Source organism: Natator depressus, chromosome 7, assembly GCF_965152275.1.
Source record: "Natator depressus isolate rNatDep1 chromosome 7, rNatDep2.hap1, whole genome shotgun sequence".
Classification (NCBI taxonomy): domain Eukaryota; kingdom Metazoa; phylum Chordata; order Testudines; family Cheloniidae; genus Natator; species Natator depressus.
The window spans coordinates 64,626,535-64,644,615 of NC_134240.1; the positions used below are offsets into that span (position 1 = coordinate 64,626,535).

The 18,081-nt window shown below is 42.3% G+C and overlaps 1 protein-coding gene across 3 annotated transcripts in view; it reads right to left on the reverse strand.

The window, feature by feature from the left end:
- Positions 1 to 17,877, reverse strand: part of DLG5 (discs large MAGUK scaffold protein 5) — a 199,973-nt gene extending 182,096 nt beyond the window's left edge. For 2 of the 3 annotated variants that reach the window (XR_012640280.1, XM_074958658.1), the window contains exon 1: positions 17,019 to 17,877. Coding sequence is in view for 2 of the 3 variants with exons in the window: in XM_074958658.1 (XP_074814759.1) it covers positions 17,019 to 17,334 (316 nt within the window). In the remaining variant the exon portion in view is untranslated. The remainder of the gene's footprint in view (positions 1 to 17,018) is intronic. The other variant, XM_074958660.1, reaches the window with a different exon arrangement.
- Positions 17,878 to 18,081: the final 204 nt, after the last annotated feature.

Sequence of the window (18,081 nt, forward strand, 5' to 3'; positions counted from 1 at the left end):
CTTCACATTTTTTTCAACTGCTCTGAAACCTGTTTAAAACTGTAATTTCAGCTACCCATTGCCCACAGAGAGATGTGCATGAAAGATGGAAAAAAGACTTTTTTGTGAGCAAACAAATGTTTCTATGCAGTTCTGAAAGCTACCTCAATGATGACTTTGCAGCTACTTTGCCAGAAGCTTGCTAGCCGAGGATGTGGCATACCCTCAGCAATGCTAGGAGAATCAAAAACTTTTGCTGCAGGGTCCTCCTTGCAGCCACATCAATCAAGATTATTTTTTTTTAAATTTGCCAAAATCAAAACGTCATTTCTTCTGCAAAACAAGATATTGCTGCTAGCATTAGAGAGCTTGCATGGAGATATCCTCTCTGCACAGCTTATGTGCTAGTCACACCAGCAAGGGACACTGAACCTTAAAAAGTCAGATTTTGGCTGGTGAACTGAAAGAGAAACTAAGTAATCCCAGTTCATGATTTTTCAGAAATATTGTCAAATATTTAAGACTGGTATGAAAGATAAAATTTAACGAACAGGAGATATAAAAACGGGACATTTTGTAAGGAAGCGATTCTGAAATAACACAATATGGTAGTATGGCATCCAAATGAAACCACGTTACATTATGACAGGTTTCAGAGTGGTAGCCGTGTTAGTCTGTACCAGCAAAAAGAACGAGTACTTGTGGCACCTTAGAGACTAACAAATTTATCTGAGCATAAACTTTCATGGGCTAAAACCCACTTCATCAGATGTTACATGTTACATTAATTCATCTCATGTAGACTGCTGCTTTTCCATTGTCATCCTTAATTAGGACAGAATGATTAAAATGCCATTTCCTGAATGAGAAGATCTAGTCTTACTGCTCTTATGAAGCAGATTCATGCCCAAGTCAGGTGTTTGCACTTTTGGAAATTTGGGCCATAAACTCTCACTACATAAGCACAAGATGAGAATGTGCATCTACTAGAGCTAGCTGGAAAATGGACTGTTGTCTACATCCCCTCTCCCCACAAAAATCTGATTACAAATAAATTTTCATTGAAATTCCCCAGCAGAAAAAAAATTGGCTTTCCAGTTTTCTGATTCACAGAACATTACTGCTTTTCCAAAAATACTTATAAATGTTTTTCAAGTTAAGTAGTCAAAAGCCCAATTTTCTGATGAAAGTAAATGTCAGAAAATTTTTGACTAGCCCTACTATGTGCTCAAACACCAGAGAAGCATATGCACTCTCAAAACACTGTGCCAAACTGACTACTGTTTTAAAGAGATGTAAATCGCAGTAAATGCATATCACTGGCCAATAAAGAGAGCATAAAAACAGCAATATCTGAGGGTTCTCCACTTATTGTTCTAGATTTGTGAATTATACTAATTTTTCTACTCAAACTAAAACACTGAATAATCTTGAGCGATGACAGCATTTCATTTCATGAGTTATCAAATATGATCTTAAATCACACTGTACTATATTATGAAGGCTAGCTAGGTATTAGACATCATAGATAACATGACAGCTCTTTTTTCAGTGATCCTCAGGTTTCTACTGCTCTGCTACTCCCATGCAGAATGGGGAATTGGCTATTTGTTCCCATGCAACATTTGGCTTTTCTTTTTTAATTCTATCTCTTGTGTGTACATGTTTAAGTAAACTTCATGGGATATTTTTCAATGATTTGATTAAAGTTGTTTCTACAGTGTATAAAAATAATCCATTCCCCCCCAAAAAAGAAGGAATAAGTAAATTAAAATCTCACTTTCAGCGTAAGGGCAGATTACTTTGAGTCTCTTACTGCCAAACTTTTTTTTTTTTTTTAAATATATAAAACCACACATTTAATGAGGTGGATTCAGAGATCCACTACATCAGCTACTTCAAGCCTCAGATGTGAGCTCACATGTCCATGAGAAATCCAAACATATATTCAGTTTAAAAAAAAAATGTAAACACTGTAGCCTTGTGTTACAGACTTCCAGGAAAATGAAGAGAATTTAACTCTCCCACGCACTGAATGATACACCCATTCCTATATAACGAATCTCCTTATGAAATAGCATACAATGCGCTCAATATAGCCAGGTAACATTTAAATAATGGTCTTCACAACTCTGCCTTACTGGCATCCTAGTAAAGAAGTAAATAAGGATCCTTATATGAGTTGAAACCAATTTTATGCTATAATCTTATTTTTCAACATCCTTGCTCTTTTCACAATATCTGGGGAGTGTACTTCTGGATCTATGCTAAACTGGCACTTAACACCTGGGAAAAGAAGGGAAGGGGAGAGCCATCTGGCAAGTGGAACATTGCATAAGTCATTTGCACAAAGCTTTCTCACTTAAATTTACAGGAGGAAAGAGCCACCACAGAAAGATGGATTCATATTTTAAATTTCATCCTAACAATACTCAATACAAAAGAACTACTGATAAACTTGTTTGCCTAATGATAGTTTCTCAATATGTAATTACTGAGTTTCATATTAAGTACCTATCAGTATCTTCAATACCCTGCTATGCTCTAAAGAATACAAAAGGCCAATGAAGGTCCGCAGTTGAACAAAAAACAAAAAAACAAAAGGAACAAAGCATTTTAAGCCACATGGATTTAGGGGAAAATCATCTTTAACCTGAAAATGTGACACTGCTTCCTACTATTATCAACCAACATTCTCCCTCTCAGTCAAAACACTGTTGTGTCTGTGTCATTTTAATCTATACCGCAGAACAAAGTACTCCAGACTGCTGTAGAGATCCCAAAAAGTCAAGTGAGGTTCGTGAAACAATAGAAGAATAAGCGTGGATTGTGAGATAATGCCATACATCTTTAAAACACTGGCCTAGATATTTTCAAGACCAGAAATTTGGAAAATAAACCACAACACATAACTTGGGGCTCACTCCTATATTACAAACTCAAGCCAACTTCTCATGGATATTATTGTGATTTTTGCCGAATTAAGGGCTGAAAGAACAGTCCCAGACCCTTAATTTCTGGAATTCTGTTTCTTTGCCCAAAAAAAAAAAAAAAAAGTGAATACCCAAATCCCCAAACCAGCAATAATTTTGGCCAGACATACTTTATTTTGGGTATCCATCCCCCCTCTGCCACAAACACTCGTCTCAGAAATATGTACGTCTCAGCCAACATCAAGGATGCTTGTGCACAGACATAGCAACAAAGAAATTGTAGCACAATAGTAAAGGAACAAAAACAGGTAGGGAATGCTATCTTCAGTCATTGCCAAAAGTATTTTCTTATTTATACACACACACACACACAAAAAATCACGACTATTTCTTTAAAAATAAAAGACCATAGCTCTTAAAAAGAATCAGAAAAGGTAAAAAAGTCTAAAGGTGTTTTCCTTTGTATGTGTCTCTCTCCTCCTAACGAGAAGAGCAATTCAAAAAACAAATCAAAACAAAAAAAAATGAACGAAACACACAAAATTCTTGTCTTGTCTACCCTGTTTACTCTGGTGATTGGAGAACTGGACTGTGACCCAGTCAGCATCAAGCAGTTGATCAATTGAGAGGGAAATTATTTTTCCTTTTTCATTCAGACAATAAAAAGCTTTGGGTTTGTTTTTGTATTTTAACCACTCCTATCTAAATCAAATGCCCTATAAGCAGTTGGAAGAGCTAATCTGTTTGTTAAAAATGAAACGCCCTGCTTCTTCAATTAAGAGTTGAGCAAGCTCCCAAACCACATCATAGTCCTCCCTGAAAATGCCCAGGAGGGAAGACCAGCCTGGACATTCCTGATATTTTAAGGTAAACAAGTGGCTTTACAACAATAAAAACTTCAGCCCTTCTTTAACTCCCAAAGTAAGCAGCAAGAAAGAAAAAAAAAAAAAAAAAAAAAAAGGATATACAGCCCAATTTTCCACACCACCACACACAGACCTTTGCACATCACCTCTGTCATAAATATAAAGGGAAGGCTAACCACCTTTAAATCCCTCCTGGCCAGAGGAAAAAACCCTTTCACCTGTAAAGGGTTAAGAAGCTAGGATAACCTCGCTGGCACTTTACCAAAATGACCAATGAGGAGACAAGATACTTTCAAAGCTGGAGGGGGGGAGAAACAAAGGGTTCTCTCTGTCTGTGTGTTGCTTTTGCCGGGACCAGAGCAGGAATGCAGGTCAGAATTCCTGTAAAGGGCTAATAAGCAATCTAGCTAGATATGCATTAGATTCTGTTTTGTTTAAATGGCTGATAAAATAAGCTGTGCTGGATGGAATGTATTCCAGTTTTTGTGTCTTTTTGTAACTTAAGGTTTTGCCTAGAGGGATTTTCTATGTTTTGAATCTGATTACCCTGTAAGGTATTTACCATCCTGATTTTACAGAGGTGATTCTTTTACTTTTTCTTCAATTAAAATTCTTCTTTTAAGAACCTGATTGCTTCTTCATTGTTCTTAAGATCCAAGGGTTTGGGTCTGTGTTCACCTATGCAAATTGGTGAGGATTTTTATCAAGCCTTCCCCAGGAAACGGGGTGAAGGGTTTGGGAAGATTTGGGGGGAAAAGACGTTTCCAAGCGGGCTCTTTCCCTGTTATATATTTGTTAGACGCTTGGTGGTGGCAGCAATAAAGTCCAGGGGCAAAAGGTAAAATAGTTTGTACCTTGGGGAAGTTTTAACCTAAGCTGGTAAAAATAAGCTTGGGGGGTTTTCATGCAGGTCCCCACATCTCTACCCTAGAGTTCAGAGTGGGGAAGGAACCTTAACCTCTAAGGCACAGCATTCCGCTCTGTAGGATCTTAGGGTGTGTCTACACTTACCTCCAGAGTGATCGATCCAGCTGGGATCGATTTAGATAAATCAACCGCTGAGCACTCCCCCGTCGACTCTGGTGGAGTACCAGACTGAGAAGAGTCGACATGGGAGTGTCAGCAGTCCACCTACCGCAGTGAAAACACAGCGGTAAGTAGATCTAAGTACGTCGACTTCAGCTACGTTATTCACGTCGCTGATGTTGCATAACTTAGATCGATTCCCCCCACCCAGTATAGACTAATTAACAGTTAGGCCTGGTCTTTCTCGAAGAGTCACTGAAAAATACAAAGCGATTCAAACAAAAAGGTTAACAGGTCAAAAACAACATAGAAGAGAGGCTTTTACCTGACTAGGGGAGAAAGAAGGAAAAAAAAAAAAAAACTAACTAAAGAAAATCTGTGAGCATCCCAATAAGCTCCATTTAGAGAAGTCACTGACATATGACCATGCCCCTCTTTCTGTGAGAAGATGCAAGCGGCAAAGGGGACGTGGAATCACAAAAATAAGGCCAAAAGACCAGAACCCCAAGAGAGTGCAAAGGCAGATGGTGCATTCAGGTTTTTCATAACTACTTGTTCTTAAGGACTTCCATTTTCTCTAAATCTTTCAGTTTTCCTCTTGGTGAAATAAAAATGAGAGAAAGAAAGCTGTACATAGGAAAACAGACACAGGTAAGTGATAGGCAGACATGGAAGGAAAGTTGACTTAAGAGAACAGAAGCAGCAAGGGAATAGTAATTTTCAGTTTGGATTGTTAAAGTGTGGTGATCATATATATAGTAAGCAAACATTTGTATATGGTAGCATTTATGCGCAGTGACAACATCTTTACTGACAAAAACAAAACCGTAAGTGGAAAACAGACATTGCAGGGCTCTGGGATTTTAGTGCATTGATATTTTAATAGAACATAGTTTACCAATGATTCTAGAATGCCAACTAAATTTTTACTACTATTTAGATTGTACACCCTTTTGGGTAGGGCCTGGGTCTTCCGCTGTGTTCAGAAAGTGCCTAGCATATTTTGAGAACTACAGTAGAACTTCACAGTTATGAAGCGACCCACCAACCACACACCTCATTTGGAATGGGAAGTATGCAATCAGGCAGCATCAGAGACAAAAAAAAAGAAAAAGAAAAAAGAAAAAAAGCAGCAGCAAATACAGTACAGTATGGTGTTAAACGTAAACTACTAAAAAAAATAAAGGGAAAGTTTTAAAAAATTGACAAATTAAGAAAACTGCGTCTGTGTTAGTTTCATTTAAATTAAGATGGTTAAAAGCAGCAACCTGATCCTGAAAACACTTGTGCACATGAATAAATTGGAACTACTGACATGAGTGAGGTTAAGTACATGCATAAGTGTCTGCAGGATAAGGGGTTAAGTTTTAGATGAGCCAATAAGCCAGGCTAGCGAACAGGAGAGAGTGGACAGGCAGGGGGGGTTAGAGTATCTCATTCATATGGTTATTCAGATTAGCAACTCATGGTGGTTCAGTTAAGGTTTTTATATTAAGTTTGTATTAAAAAAATAGACTAATAAATATGGTGAACATTCTCAACTGGCTAACTATGAAAGAGCCAGTTAGAATATGGCTTCAGAAGGCCCATTTGGGGATTTTCTGTTTTTGTCATCTTACCTACAAGAGAAATCTCTTTCTATAAATCTAACAAGTGGGAATTTACAGCAGGTATGTCAAAATTTGCCGGAGTAGGACCCCGGAACCTCTCCCTCTGCTGCCCTGCCAACAGAAATCTGTATTGTCTTTACATTCTCCCCTGCTTTGTTTCCCTAGCTACAGGCCTAGTTACATGCATGGAAAGCCTGCTGAATTAGACCATAAAGTCTCATTTCAAAGTCAGCTCCTTATCAGCTGACTTTTTAAAAACAAGTCAAGATTTTCTAAAACAATCATAATTATCTAGAGGAAGCCAATTATGCTACACATGAGTGAGTTACAGCAGAAGTCAAGCCTGGGTCCATTTCATTAACTTCTTAAAATACTATATAATTTAAATGTATAGGGTCTGTTCTTGCCCTCACTCATCAACTGGAAATGGAAAGGTCCTTTCCAATGTAATACTTCATCCTTTGCCTGCTGTATCTTAAACATTCCTTTACAAGAGACAAAGCCTGCAAGAACTTCCACCCCAATTATTGGCCCCTCCACTTGATAGGCCCCTCTGCAAAAAGCAGCACCTCTGTATGGGAGAAGGGTTGCAGGAATAAGAGATGCTGCTGGCTCTGCAGCCTATTGCCAACTTCTTTCCAATTCTGAAAATGTTCCTTTTCTCCCAGCACAGGGTATGACCATGGCCACAATATTGTAAACCATCCCTAGCTTGTGGTAATTCCCATCATGAAGTTGATGCTGAGAAGGGTTAGCAGTAACTAATACCACCCTAGGGTGGGACCAGGGATCAGTGTATAGCTGTCATTTGGCTTAGGAACAGTTTAGATACACCAGGCCTTTGCACAAATAGCTCTAGCTTCCAAAAAGCTGTGGTTTTCAGGAGCCAAACTCTCACTTGCAGTTACATGAGAGGGCTTGGGAGGAGGCAGGTGGGAAGGAAGAAAAGTGAGAGAGGGAGAGGAAGAGCATTGTATTACCTCAGATGGAGAAGCTCAATCAGCACAAAACTTGCTGACTACTTCTCCCCTGCATCAGAAAGATTCAGGCCTATTATCAAGGGCATTTACCAAAACAAACCCCCCCCCCCCCAACCTGCCAGCTGTATTTTGATTTTGAAAAGTGGGTCACAGCTCATGCTTCCAAATGATTACGATTAGTCATCATGGAAAATCCCAGAGCAGCCTAAAATAATGCTCCATCTTAGTTTATTATTGAAGCTTTCATAACTATTTTTAACATGAGTAATCCCCATAGGTTTTATCATCAATACTGCAGAAAATCTGTACAAAGAGAAGATTCATAATAAAGCATGCACAGTAATTATCAAGAGAGCATTTAAAGAAAAGCTTGGCAACAGATTACTATTTTACTTTAGCGGCCAAAATGCGATAGGCACTGTGTGGACATATAGGAAGAGACAAAATCCATGTCCCCAAGCGCTTACAGTATAACAGGTGTAAGAAGGAAGGGGAAAGAGGGATACAACATACAAGCAAATGCTCAGGATTACTGCCACGTCTAGTTAGCTTTTGGGTAAGTTGGGGATTTTTAAGTATGTCATAACAACATCAAGAAGCAAAAATAGAGTGAGGGGAAAGATGAAAATAGGAGCAAGGGAGTAGGAAGATTAATGGCTGTAAAGGGAAGAAAGAAACTGGAGGGGAAGGGAGCTTTAGGCTGGATAGTAGCTGGAAGAGGTCAGAGCAGACAGCGGAGAGAAAAGAATACTCAGACTTCAAACTGCAGAACCCAGTCTGCTGACATCCCTTGTATAGCCACTACTCCCAGGGGCTTGTTCTGACCCCATACTGTTCTCCACTAAGTCCAGAAGACCGGGAAGGGGCTGGAACTATAGTCTGATACCTCTGGAATGAGAGTCGCCTGCCAGAGTCTAGGTCCGTCTGCAGGAGGGGCCACTGCAGCCTTTAATAAATTCACATGAAAACACAATGTAACCCAGAGGAGTGAAGACGTTCTAATATCTACATTACTGACTGAAAACCGAGGAAGGCAATCCTTACTTGCAACACAACCACCACAAATGGTTCCACGGGTGATTCATTTCCCTTACTGATTTGGAGCATTCCTTTTAGAAACAGTGAATTTTCACTATGCATTCTAGGATGGTCACTGCTGGATAAGCATCACAGCAAATGCCCAGCTGAAAAGAAGCTTTCAACAATCTTATTAAACTTATTAACTGTATTTTTACTTAGTAGTTCCCTAGGTATTTGTAAACTACTAAGTAGCAAATTTCCTTCTTTGAGCTTGGGAGACCACTTCCAAGCAGCTACAACTTTATATTTCTTTGGGGATATCCCTTTTGGACATACTTCTTGCTTCTCTCAAAATATCTGTGTAATCTGAGCAGGCATTCAGAATTTGAGAACAGCAAGAAACCAGAAGGTTGCTACCAAGCTGGCTGGGAAATACCTGACCAGTCTCACTCACCACCCAAAAGAGCAAAGGCTCTCAGTGCCCACCACAAAGCAGTCTTTTCTGAATGCTGCCTAAGCAACTGTAGGAGTAACTGCATGACTTCTGAGCTACGTAGTTTAAAGAATTCTGCAATAGGGTTTGCGAAGTTTATCTGATACCTACTAACTAGATGGAAAAATACCTGTGCTGCCCCACATATCCCACTCCTTCCATTTCCAGGGAATAAAAACATTATGCACTGTTTATTGTTACACTCAACTGTATTTAATTGCAACATATACTTCTCAAATTTATCTCTTCACTTCTCTACCTCTCTTCATTGTCACAGTGCATGTTTTCATCATCTGATGCTTCTTTCCTTCTCTCTCAGTCCACCCATCTTATCTCTTCCTCCTCCTTCCCCTACAGTATGTCCTCCACCACTTCCTTTGCCTATCCTCCCAAATCTCTCTCTCAGTCACTCCCTCTCAAATCTTCCACCCACATATTTACTTACCCATTCACTGGTTCCTCTGGCTCTCTGCTCCCCACTCTCCTTCTGGATAAAGAACGCTGACTTGGGGGTCTCTATCTCCAGCATCCCTTTGGGGAAGGAGTCAATCACTTCAGAGCTACTCTGTCCTCCCGTTTACCACTACCCTCTGGAGAAGTGGCTCCCAGCCCCTCTGCTCACTAACTCTATTCACAAAGCAGCAAGAGAGCGAAAAGACATTAAAAAAAATTACAGTAATCCACAAAAAGATCACTGGGTGGCTCACGTGAGAAGTTATTTACTCATTTTTTAAACTGACTGCATTAAGTTGACAATGTCCCTCTAAAGCTAAAACAAGAAGTTTCCATTTTACCTCCATTTTTTGTACACTTATAGATTTCTAAATTTTACCTGTTGAATTGGAGGTAACACTTGGTCTCTGCCCAAAGATGGTTAAAAAAATTTAATAATTCAACTTTGAGCAACTCTCTTCAGTTGTTTTTTGAATTAGGTTTACAAAATTATCCCCTATCACCTTAGAGAAACTCACAAATGAGTGAATGGTTGAATTTCACCCCAGTCCTGAAAACACTTAAGTACATCCTGTCATTAAGCACATGTGTAACTTTACTTACACAACTAGTCCCACTGGCTTTCAGCGCTTGCTGGTCTCAAGACTTGTTACGTACAGGCCTCAATCAGTAGTATGAAACACAGTACTGAAAGTGTGTACTAAAAACTTCCATATGTTATTAGCTGCAAAGATAAAGATAGATGCATACACACTTCACCACCTAAAGCAGTTGTTTGGTTACAAGAATTTACCAGTCCAGCTGTTAAAGGAAAAGGAAACTGTGAACGTGGCAAGCTTAACAGCTTTAAAGCCAGGTGTACTGGGGCTTTTAAGTTCAGCAAGCTGTTTTAGCTCTGGAATATGGAGATTAGGGCACCTTTTAACTCTACAAGCCCATTAACTCAGCAGCAAAGAACTTACAAGCTGAGCAACCTAAATAGATCCGGACTGTTTCCTTTTCCCACCTAGAAAACCATGGAAATGAAGCACAAAAAACTGGCATTTATATATAAGCACTCCAAAGCCAAGAAGTTTCACAAGGTATCCTTTCTCCCTCAGTGCTAACTTAGCAGCTACATTATTTGTAGTGTTTTTATTTCTGTTTTGCTTGTTAGACTCAAACTTTCATATACTGTTTGCTAACATAAAATACATATGGATGTGTAACATATCCAAGAATATTGTTAAATAAACTGTTTGAAGTTTATCTGATTTCACAACATTAACATTGCAACATTAATATTGCCCCAATTCACTAAGATACTTAAGCATGCAAGTAGTCTTCCACTTATTAAGCCATTTAATACACCATTAAAAGGGAGAAATCTATACTATTAAGATATGCAACTACTAAATGATTAAAAGTACCTTGCCAAGTCAGCTAGTTAATTAAAACTCATAAGTTCATAGAGGCAGATAAAAATGTGCAAAAATATAGGCAGAACAACTGATAAATAGCTTAAAAGAAAGAATTAGCACTCAAAGTTCAGTTTGGTTTTAAAATGAAAAAAAAAACCTGATTTTCACATGGATATTTTCAAAAAGTTAATGTAAATAATTTGTATAGCAAGGATCCATCTGCCCAGATCTTTTAATTATCCTCTCCAGTCTTGGGAGGTACATTAAAATTTATAATATAATTTAGAAGTATTAATTGAAATAATTTATTAGCATATCTTAATACTATAATTTTCTTCCTTTATTATCTTAAATGAATTTCTAAAGGGAGATACCATAAGAACTATATGGTGCCTGTACTATCACTAAGCAAAATAAAACATGTAGCACTGAGTTTGTGTTGATTTTGCTTTGTCAGAATATTATTTCTTGTCAGTTTGCAGTTAGTTTATTAACGTTGTCATGCACAATGCTCTAAAATTAAAACCATGTCCTAATATAACACAATATCACAATACTAAATTTAAAATAATATGCACAGGGGACTTTTAAAAAAATGTGAATGACCAATCATCATTCACAATGTAAGATGTACATGTGCAACATGTATTCAAATCTTAATAGCTGCTGAGCTAGGAAAAATGCTATAAAGAAAAGCAAGCTCCTTGTAAAGCAAATACATCATGATCCATGTTAAAAGTCCTTTAGCAATTACTAGAACTCCCAATCTCTCCCTAAAGCATTCAAAACAGCTGTTTACTGGTCTGCAGCCTATGTCTAAGGGGACCACAAAAGGCCGTCGTTACCATAGAATGGTGGTTTTCCATCTGTGGACCTCTGGAGGTCCACAGACCATGCCTAAGATTTCCAAAGGTGTCCACACCTCCATTTGAAATATTTTAGGGTTTCACAAATGAAAAAATGTTGAAAGCCACTGCAATACACCAATAGATTGGGAATCTCACTGACACCGGGCAAGTGAGACCAGTGCCAGGTTTACAATGGTGCCAGTGGCGCCATGGTACTGGGCCCATGCTCAGAAGTGGCCCCAGCCTGCTCCATTTGCACTGCGCCCCAAGATCCCACCAGCCTGCTGGCTCCCCCCAGCCCACCACTTGCTCCTCTCGGCCTGCCCACAGCCAGGTCCAGGGCTCTTCTCCACCCCCTGGCCCCACCCGCCAGCTCCTCTCTGGCCCTGGCTGGACCCAGTGCACCTCCCGCTCTGGGCAGTCTCTGCTTCCCACCACCTGTGGGGCCCCACCTGTCTCCCCGGAGCTGAGCCGTCTGGGACTGGTGCAGAAGCCTGGACAGTCATGGCCAGTTGGGAGGATGGACAGTGTGGGGGCCTTAGCTGGGCCCCTCCAGGCAAGTGGGTCCTGAGGGAGCCTGGCTGGGGCAGACCCTGGCCTGGCAGATCGCGCCACTCCGGAGGGGCCGGAGCGATTCCCCCCCGTCTCGCCCCCGGGACCAGCCCTGGCTGCACTGCTAGCTCAGGCTGAAAGACACAGTCACCTCCCAGCAGGGCTGGTGAGTGTGACAAGGAGGCATGGCATGGGGGAGTGGGCTGTGAGGGGGCAGGGAAGATGTATGTGTTGGGGCACCAGGGAGTGGGGGTTCTGTGTGAGGTGCTGGGCTGTTCTGGTGGGGTTGTGGGCAGGGGGACGCTGGGCAGGGGTAGTGCAGTGCAGGGTGCTGTGCATTTGTGAAGGGGGTCTTGCGGGGGGCACTGGGCATAGCAGGTCCAGAGGGCTATGGCCACAGGGTGTTGGGGAGGGGCATTAGTGTAGGGTGGGGGTGGGGGGCAGCTGTGTGGTGTGGCATGGGACCTCCATCCCCAAGGGGAAGGGGCATGCTGGCAGCACAGGGCCAGATGGGCCGCAACGCGTCTGTCAACTCTCTGTTTGTAAACAGTACCCTTGTACTGGGTGGATGGAGCGGAGCCGCCCCTGCCATGCCATGCCCCATTGTCCCTGGCTAGCCCCTTACTCTGGGGACTGACCTCCCCATGCCATGCTCCATTGCCTTCATGGGGGCCCACAAAAGGTTAATCCGGCCCTGAGTGGGACAGATATGTCTAGAACTTCTATCAATATTGATTGCCTTACTTGCTTAAGACACTCTCCTCACAAAGAAAAAGAACAGACCCCCCCAAATTTGTTAAAAGTAAGCAGTCTGCTGCATATTACTTTAACCTCCAACAAGCATTCAAGATATATACTGCAGATAAATCTTGCCTCTGCCAAACAAGCCTATAATTTAATTGAGCTTGTCCTAAATTCCTTCATTAACCAAACTCTAAATAGTAACTTCAAAAACTAATTCAGGAAGATGCCTTAGATTAAAATTAAATGAACACTTAGCTTAGGCCCAGTAATTAGTTTTTACCTTATTTTTAAATATGAGCATTTTACAAAATGGATTAATAGAACTGTTTTCACTAATTACTTCTTAAATTTTGTATACTTTTGTTCAGATATAAACCATGCCTCCTTCAGTATTTGCTACCCAAACAGTGCAGCAACTCAAACTACATAAGAACAAGAAAATGAAACTGACTAGTCTACTTTCATTGTCCACAGCAGCAGAAGTGCAAAAAGTCAGCTATGTAAATTGCGAAGTGTGAAGCAGATTCATTTCCAACTTAATATAAAATAAGGATCATATTAAAATTTTAAACATGGGACCAAACATGCCCCTTCCAGGTGGCCGCCATTAAAGATTAACTCCTTTTCTGTAATATATTCAGTATGCAAGTGAAAATTTAGGTCCTGATCCTGCAAAAATGTTTCTAAGCGCTTAACTTTATGCATGAGTTAGTTCCACTGACTCCAATAAAACTCTTCAGGCATGCGCAGTCAAGCACACTCCAGGATCAGGACCTTAATCTTTTAACACACACTACAACTGTCTCTGTTAAAGTCACTTTAATAATCTCTTCTGTACTAACTTGTAAAAATGTCAGTTTCAATTAGATGAAAATTTTAATTCAAAAAAGGTATAATCCTTCACTGTCAAAAACTAAAATGTTTTGAAAAGTGTCTGTCAACCTGAAAATCTAACTTTACATACTAGGTGTACCAGGGGTATATTCTTACTAACATTAGCCTCATGAGTTCACGTAGAAAGAAACTAATTAATTTTGCCCATTAATTTCAAATGCCTCCTCCCTTGGGATCTCAGTACTGACACTTCCTATATCTTACTTTCAGTTTATTAAACAGAGTATCATCACACAGAGTGGATATATCCACTCCATTTTAAAATTCTGTTTTTAAGTCTAAGGAATTCCAATAGTCCAGTACCATCAGTTCAGTAAATGTAGCTTCCAAACAAGACCATATTGAGTATTAATCATATAAAATATTATGGGTCCTTTTCTGCAAAGCACTGCGTGCCCTCAACTCCCACTGATGTCAGACCACACAACATTATAAGTCCTGAGGTCCATTGTTCCTGTGAACAATGATATACATTCATTAGAGGAGACATAATATACAGTGATGTTAAAAAAAGAAATCACATTTTCTATGTTTATCATAAACTCTTATGGCTGACGGAATTAAAAATAAAAGTGCGGTGCATATTATAAAGTGTGACTGTGTATATTATAAAAGCACATCCATAAATATTTTCCAGGTGAAACAGGCAAGTTTAAAAAGCTGATTTGAAGACAGTTTGCTTCAATTTTCCTAAGAAAATTATACGGTTTACATGAGCCAGGAAGCACCTCCCACGGATAGTTTCCTCACTGTAAACAGGTAAGTCACCCTGGCAAAATCCACCTCTGATGTAAAAAAAGCTTTTTCCTTATTGTCAAATGTTAACAGCAGCCATTATAAAACTGTCCCAGCACATTACTCTAACAAATGCATATTCTTTAAAGCCAATCTACAATACAGCCGTGAAATTTAGATAAACTGTAGTACTGTTAATTTGGAGGAACAGCTGCATTCATAAGGCCTCAACAGTGCTAACTTCATCTCTTTTTTTCTCCTTTTCTTTTCTTTTTTCTTTTTTTTTTTTTTTTTTTTTAAATAATCTCTGATATAGTCCTAATTGGGTTTTGTTGGTGGCTTTGATAACAGCCCCCCAACCTGAAGCAAATACTCACCAGCAACCACATACCACGCAACAGAACCACTAACCCAGGAACTTATCCTTGCAACAAAGCCCGTTGCCAACTGTGCACACATATCTATTCAGGGGACACCATCACAGGGCCTAATAACATCAGCCACACTACCAGAGGCTTGTTCACCTGCACATCCACCAATGTGATATATGCCATCATGTGCCAGCAATGCCCCTCTGCCATGTACATTGGTCAAACTGGACAGTCTCTACGTAAAAGAATAAATGGACACAAATCAGATATCAAGAATTATAACATTCATAAACGAGTCGGAGAACACTTCAATCTCTCTGGTCACGTGATTACAGACAAGGAAGTTGCGATATTACAACAAAAAAACTTCAAAACCAGACTCCAGTGAGACTGTTGAATTGGAATTCATTTGCAAATTGGATACAATTAACTTAGGCTTGAATAGAGACTGGGAGTGGCTAAGTCATTATGCAAGGTAACCTATTTCCCCTTGTCGTCCCCCCCGCCCCGACGTTCTTGTTAAACCCTGGATTTGTGCTGGAAATGGCCCACCTTGATTATCATACACATTGTAAGGAGAGTGATCACTTCAGATAAGCTATTACCAGCAGGAGAGTGGGGTGGGGGGAGAGAAAACCTTTTGTAGCAGTAAACACCCATTTTTTCATGGTTTGTGTGTATAAAAAGATCTTCTATACTTTCCACAGTATGCATCCGATGAAGTGAGCTGTAGCTCATGAAAGCCTATGCTCAAATAAATTGGTTAGTCTCTAAGGTGCCACAAGTACTCCTTTTCTTTTTGATAAACTAGGAAGTTTACTCTCAAAATTCTCATCTCCACCTAGCTGAACAATAAAACTAGTTTTCTCTCTCCTCTCTCCCAACAAATACAAGTTACTATAACATAGACCCAAACTAATCTGTATTCAAAGAGGACCACTAGTTAAAACATTTGCCATTCTGTTCAAACAGGTAAATACAAAAAAACCTGCATGTTTTATTAGGCCAACATAGTTCAGTCAATCTGCAACAGAAACAATTTCACAGCTGCAACTAGTCACAAAACTTTAACTGTTTAACAACATTAACTTCAGTGGAGTTTACAAACAACAGACAGTGTACAAAACAACACTATGGAAACAGCTTAGTCTTCACTGATCCCAGGTTTCCAGAAACAGGAATAGTAATAATGAAAGCATGAATGAAATAATTATATAACTGCTTTGGGAAGCTAATGCAAGGTACTGTAAATGCTAATGCTGTTACTGTTACTTGGGAATAAGCAGCAGCACATCTTCCTAAAGATGGGGGAAAAGGTTGGGAGCAAAAAGACAGACCAAAATAAACCCTCAAACCTAAAGCCTGAAGAAAATATAAGCAATAAAAGACTAGGACCCAGACACTCAAAGGTATTTAGGCACTTAGCTCCCATTGATCCTAACCACCTTTAAGTATGCAGGTTTAGGTGTTTTCACCATTTAATTAAGAGTGGTCTCTCCAAAAGTGCTCCTTGCAGACCTTCTTCTTCTCCCATTTCTTAATATTAGCAGTGTGGCCTTGTGGCCAAGAATTGGGCTGGGCTTCAGGAGACTTGGGTTTGATTTCCTGCTCTGCCACTGACCTGCTGGGCAAGTCACTTGACCTCCCTATTTCCCTATCTGTAAAACGGGAATAAGAACTCCGAGGTCTCCGGATGAAGAGCACCACAGGATTATTACTTATTGACTTAAAGGGGTGGTAGAACTAAGCCAATACTGAGCATCTGCCTAAATCTCATCCTGAACGTTCTTCCTCCTGCCTTAAGAAAGTCAGGATGGTGAAAGACAGAGACTGGTTTCCACCCAAACCATTCGCCTATCCCCAGCCAAAAAAAACAATTGTCATCTTGGTAGCAACCCCCCCCCCCCAGCCCTAAGAGGGCATCCAGAAAACACCCCCACCCCAAAAGGCACCCAGGCAGCGAGTCCCTTACCCCCTGGCCCCGAAGAGTACACCTGGGCACCGTCCGGCACACAACACAGGCTGGAAGCTCCGCTCCCTCGCCCCGCGGAAGTGCAGCGAGGCAGCAACCGCTCCCCGGTGCCGGTCCCTCTCCCCCACCACGGGACACTCACCGGCAGTCTCCCCGGGCGGCGCCCCCGCCACCCCGTTCAGGTAGAGGATCGAGAGCAGGTGAGGCTGCGTTTTCTCCAGGGCCACCCGCAGGTCTTGGAAATGATCCCGATCCTTGGCCAGCAGCAGCTGGATGAGCAGGTCGGCCTTGCTGGCGACCCCCGTTCCCCCTCCGGCGGCTTCCTGCAGCTCGAGCAGGTCGCGGGGGCTCAAGGTGCCAGCAGCCTCCAGCAGCTCGATCACTTTGTCCACCTCGGTCATGGAGTGGGCCAGGCTCTGGCGGCACTGAGCGAGCAGCTCCTTGTGCTTGGGCTCCATGGCCGCTGCGGGCGAGGCAGGGCAGCCAGCCGCCAAACTTTGCCCTCCCCCCGAGGAGCACCGGGCTGCCCTCCCCCCGCACCGCAGGCGGGCAAAGCCACCCGCGGCTCGGTGCGCCCGGGGAGATGCTGCGGCGGCGCCTCCCCCTTCCTGCCCCAGCGGACACCCCCCGGGCAGCTCCGCGTCCCCCCGGCCTCTGACTGCTCCGGGGGCTGAGCGCCGGACAGAGGCTGCAGGCTCCTCTCCCCCGGGACAGATCCGGGCTCAGGCAGAGGCTGTGGCTCTTCTTCCCCCCGCTACAGCTGACACCCGCAGCGCCGCCCGGCCGCCCAACTTACCCGCGGCCGCCTCCCCGCCGGGCAGACACCGCCTGGGGCAGGCGCTGGGGATAAAGGCGGCCGCTCCCCTTGCAGTTGCCACCCCCTAGTCCCGAGCCGCGGCTCGAACCACTTCCCCTCCCCCTGGCTACAGGCCGGGGGCCGCGGGGCAAGGAGGGGACTGCCGGGGGCTAGGCAGCTTCAGCGCCGAGCGCCTCCTCGCACCCGCAGCCATGTTGGTTGCGCGGGGCCGCTGGCCGCCCCACGGCAAGGCTGCAACCATGCCTCTCCCCGCTCCCCCCAGCTCATGCTCCTCGCCGCCCCCGCCGCCGCAGGAGAACGCGCCCCCGGGGCCCGCCCAGCGCCAGGGAGACTGAGGCCGGCCAGGCCAGCACCCGCTCCTCAGCGGCGGCTGCTGCTCCCTGCTGCG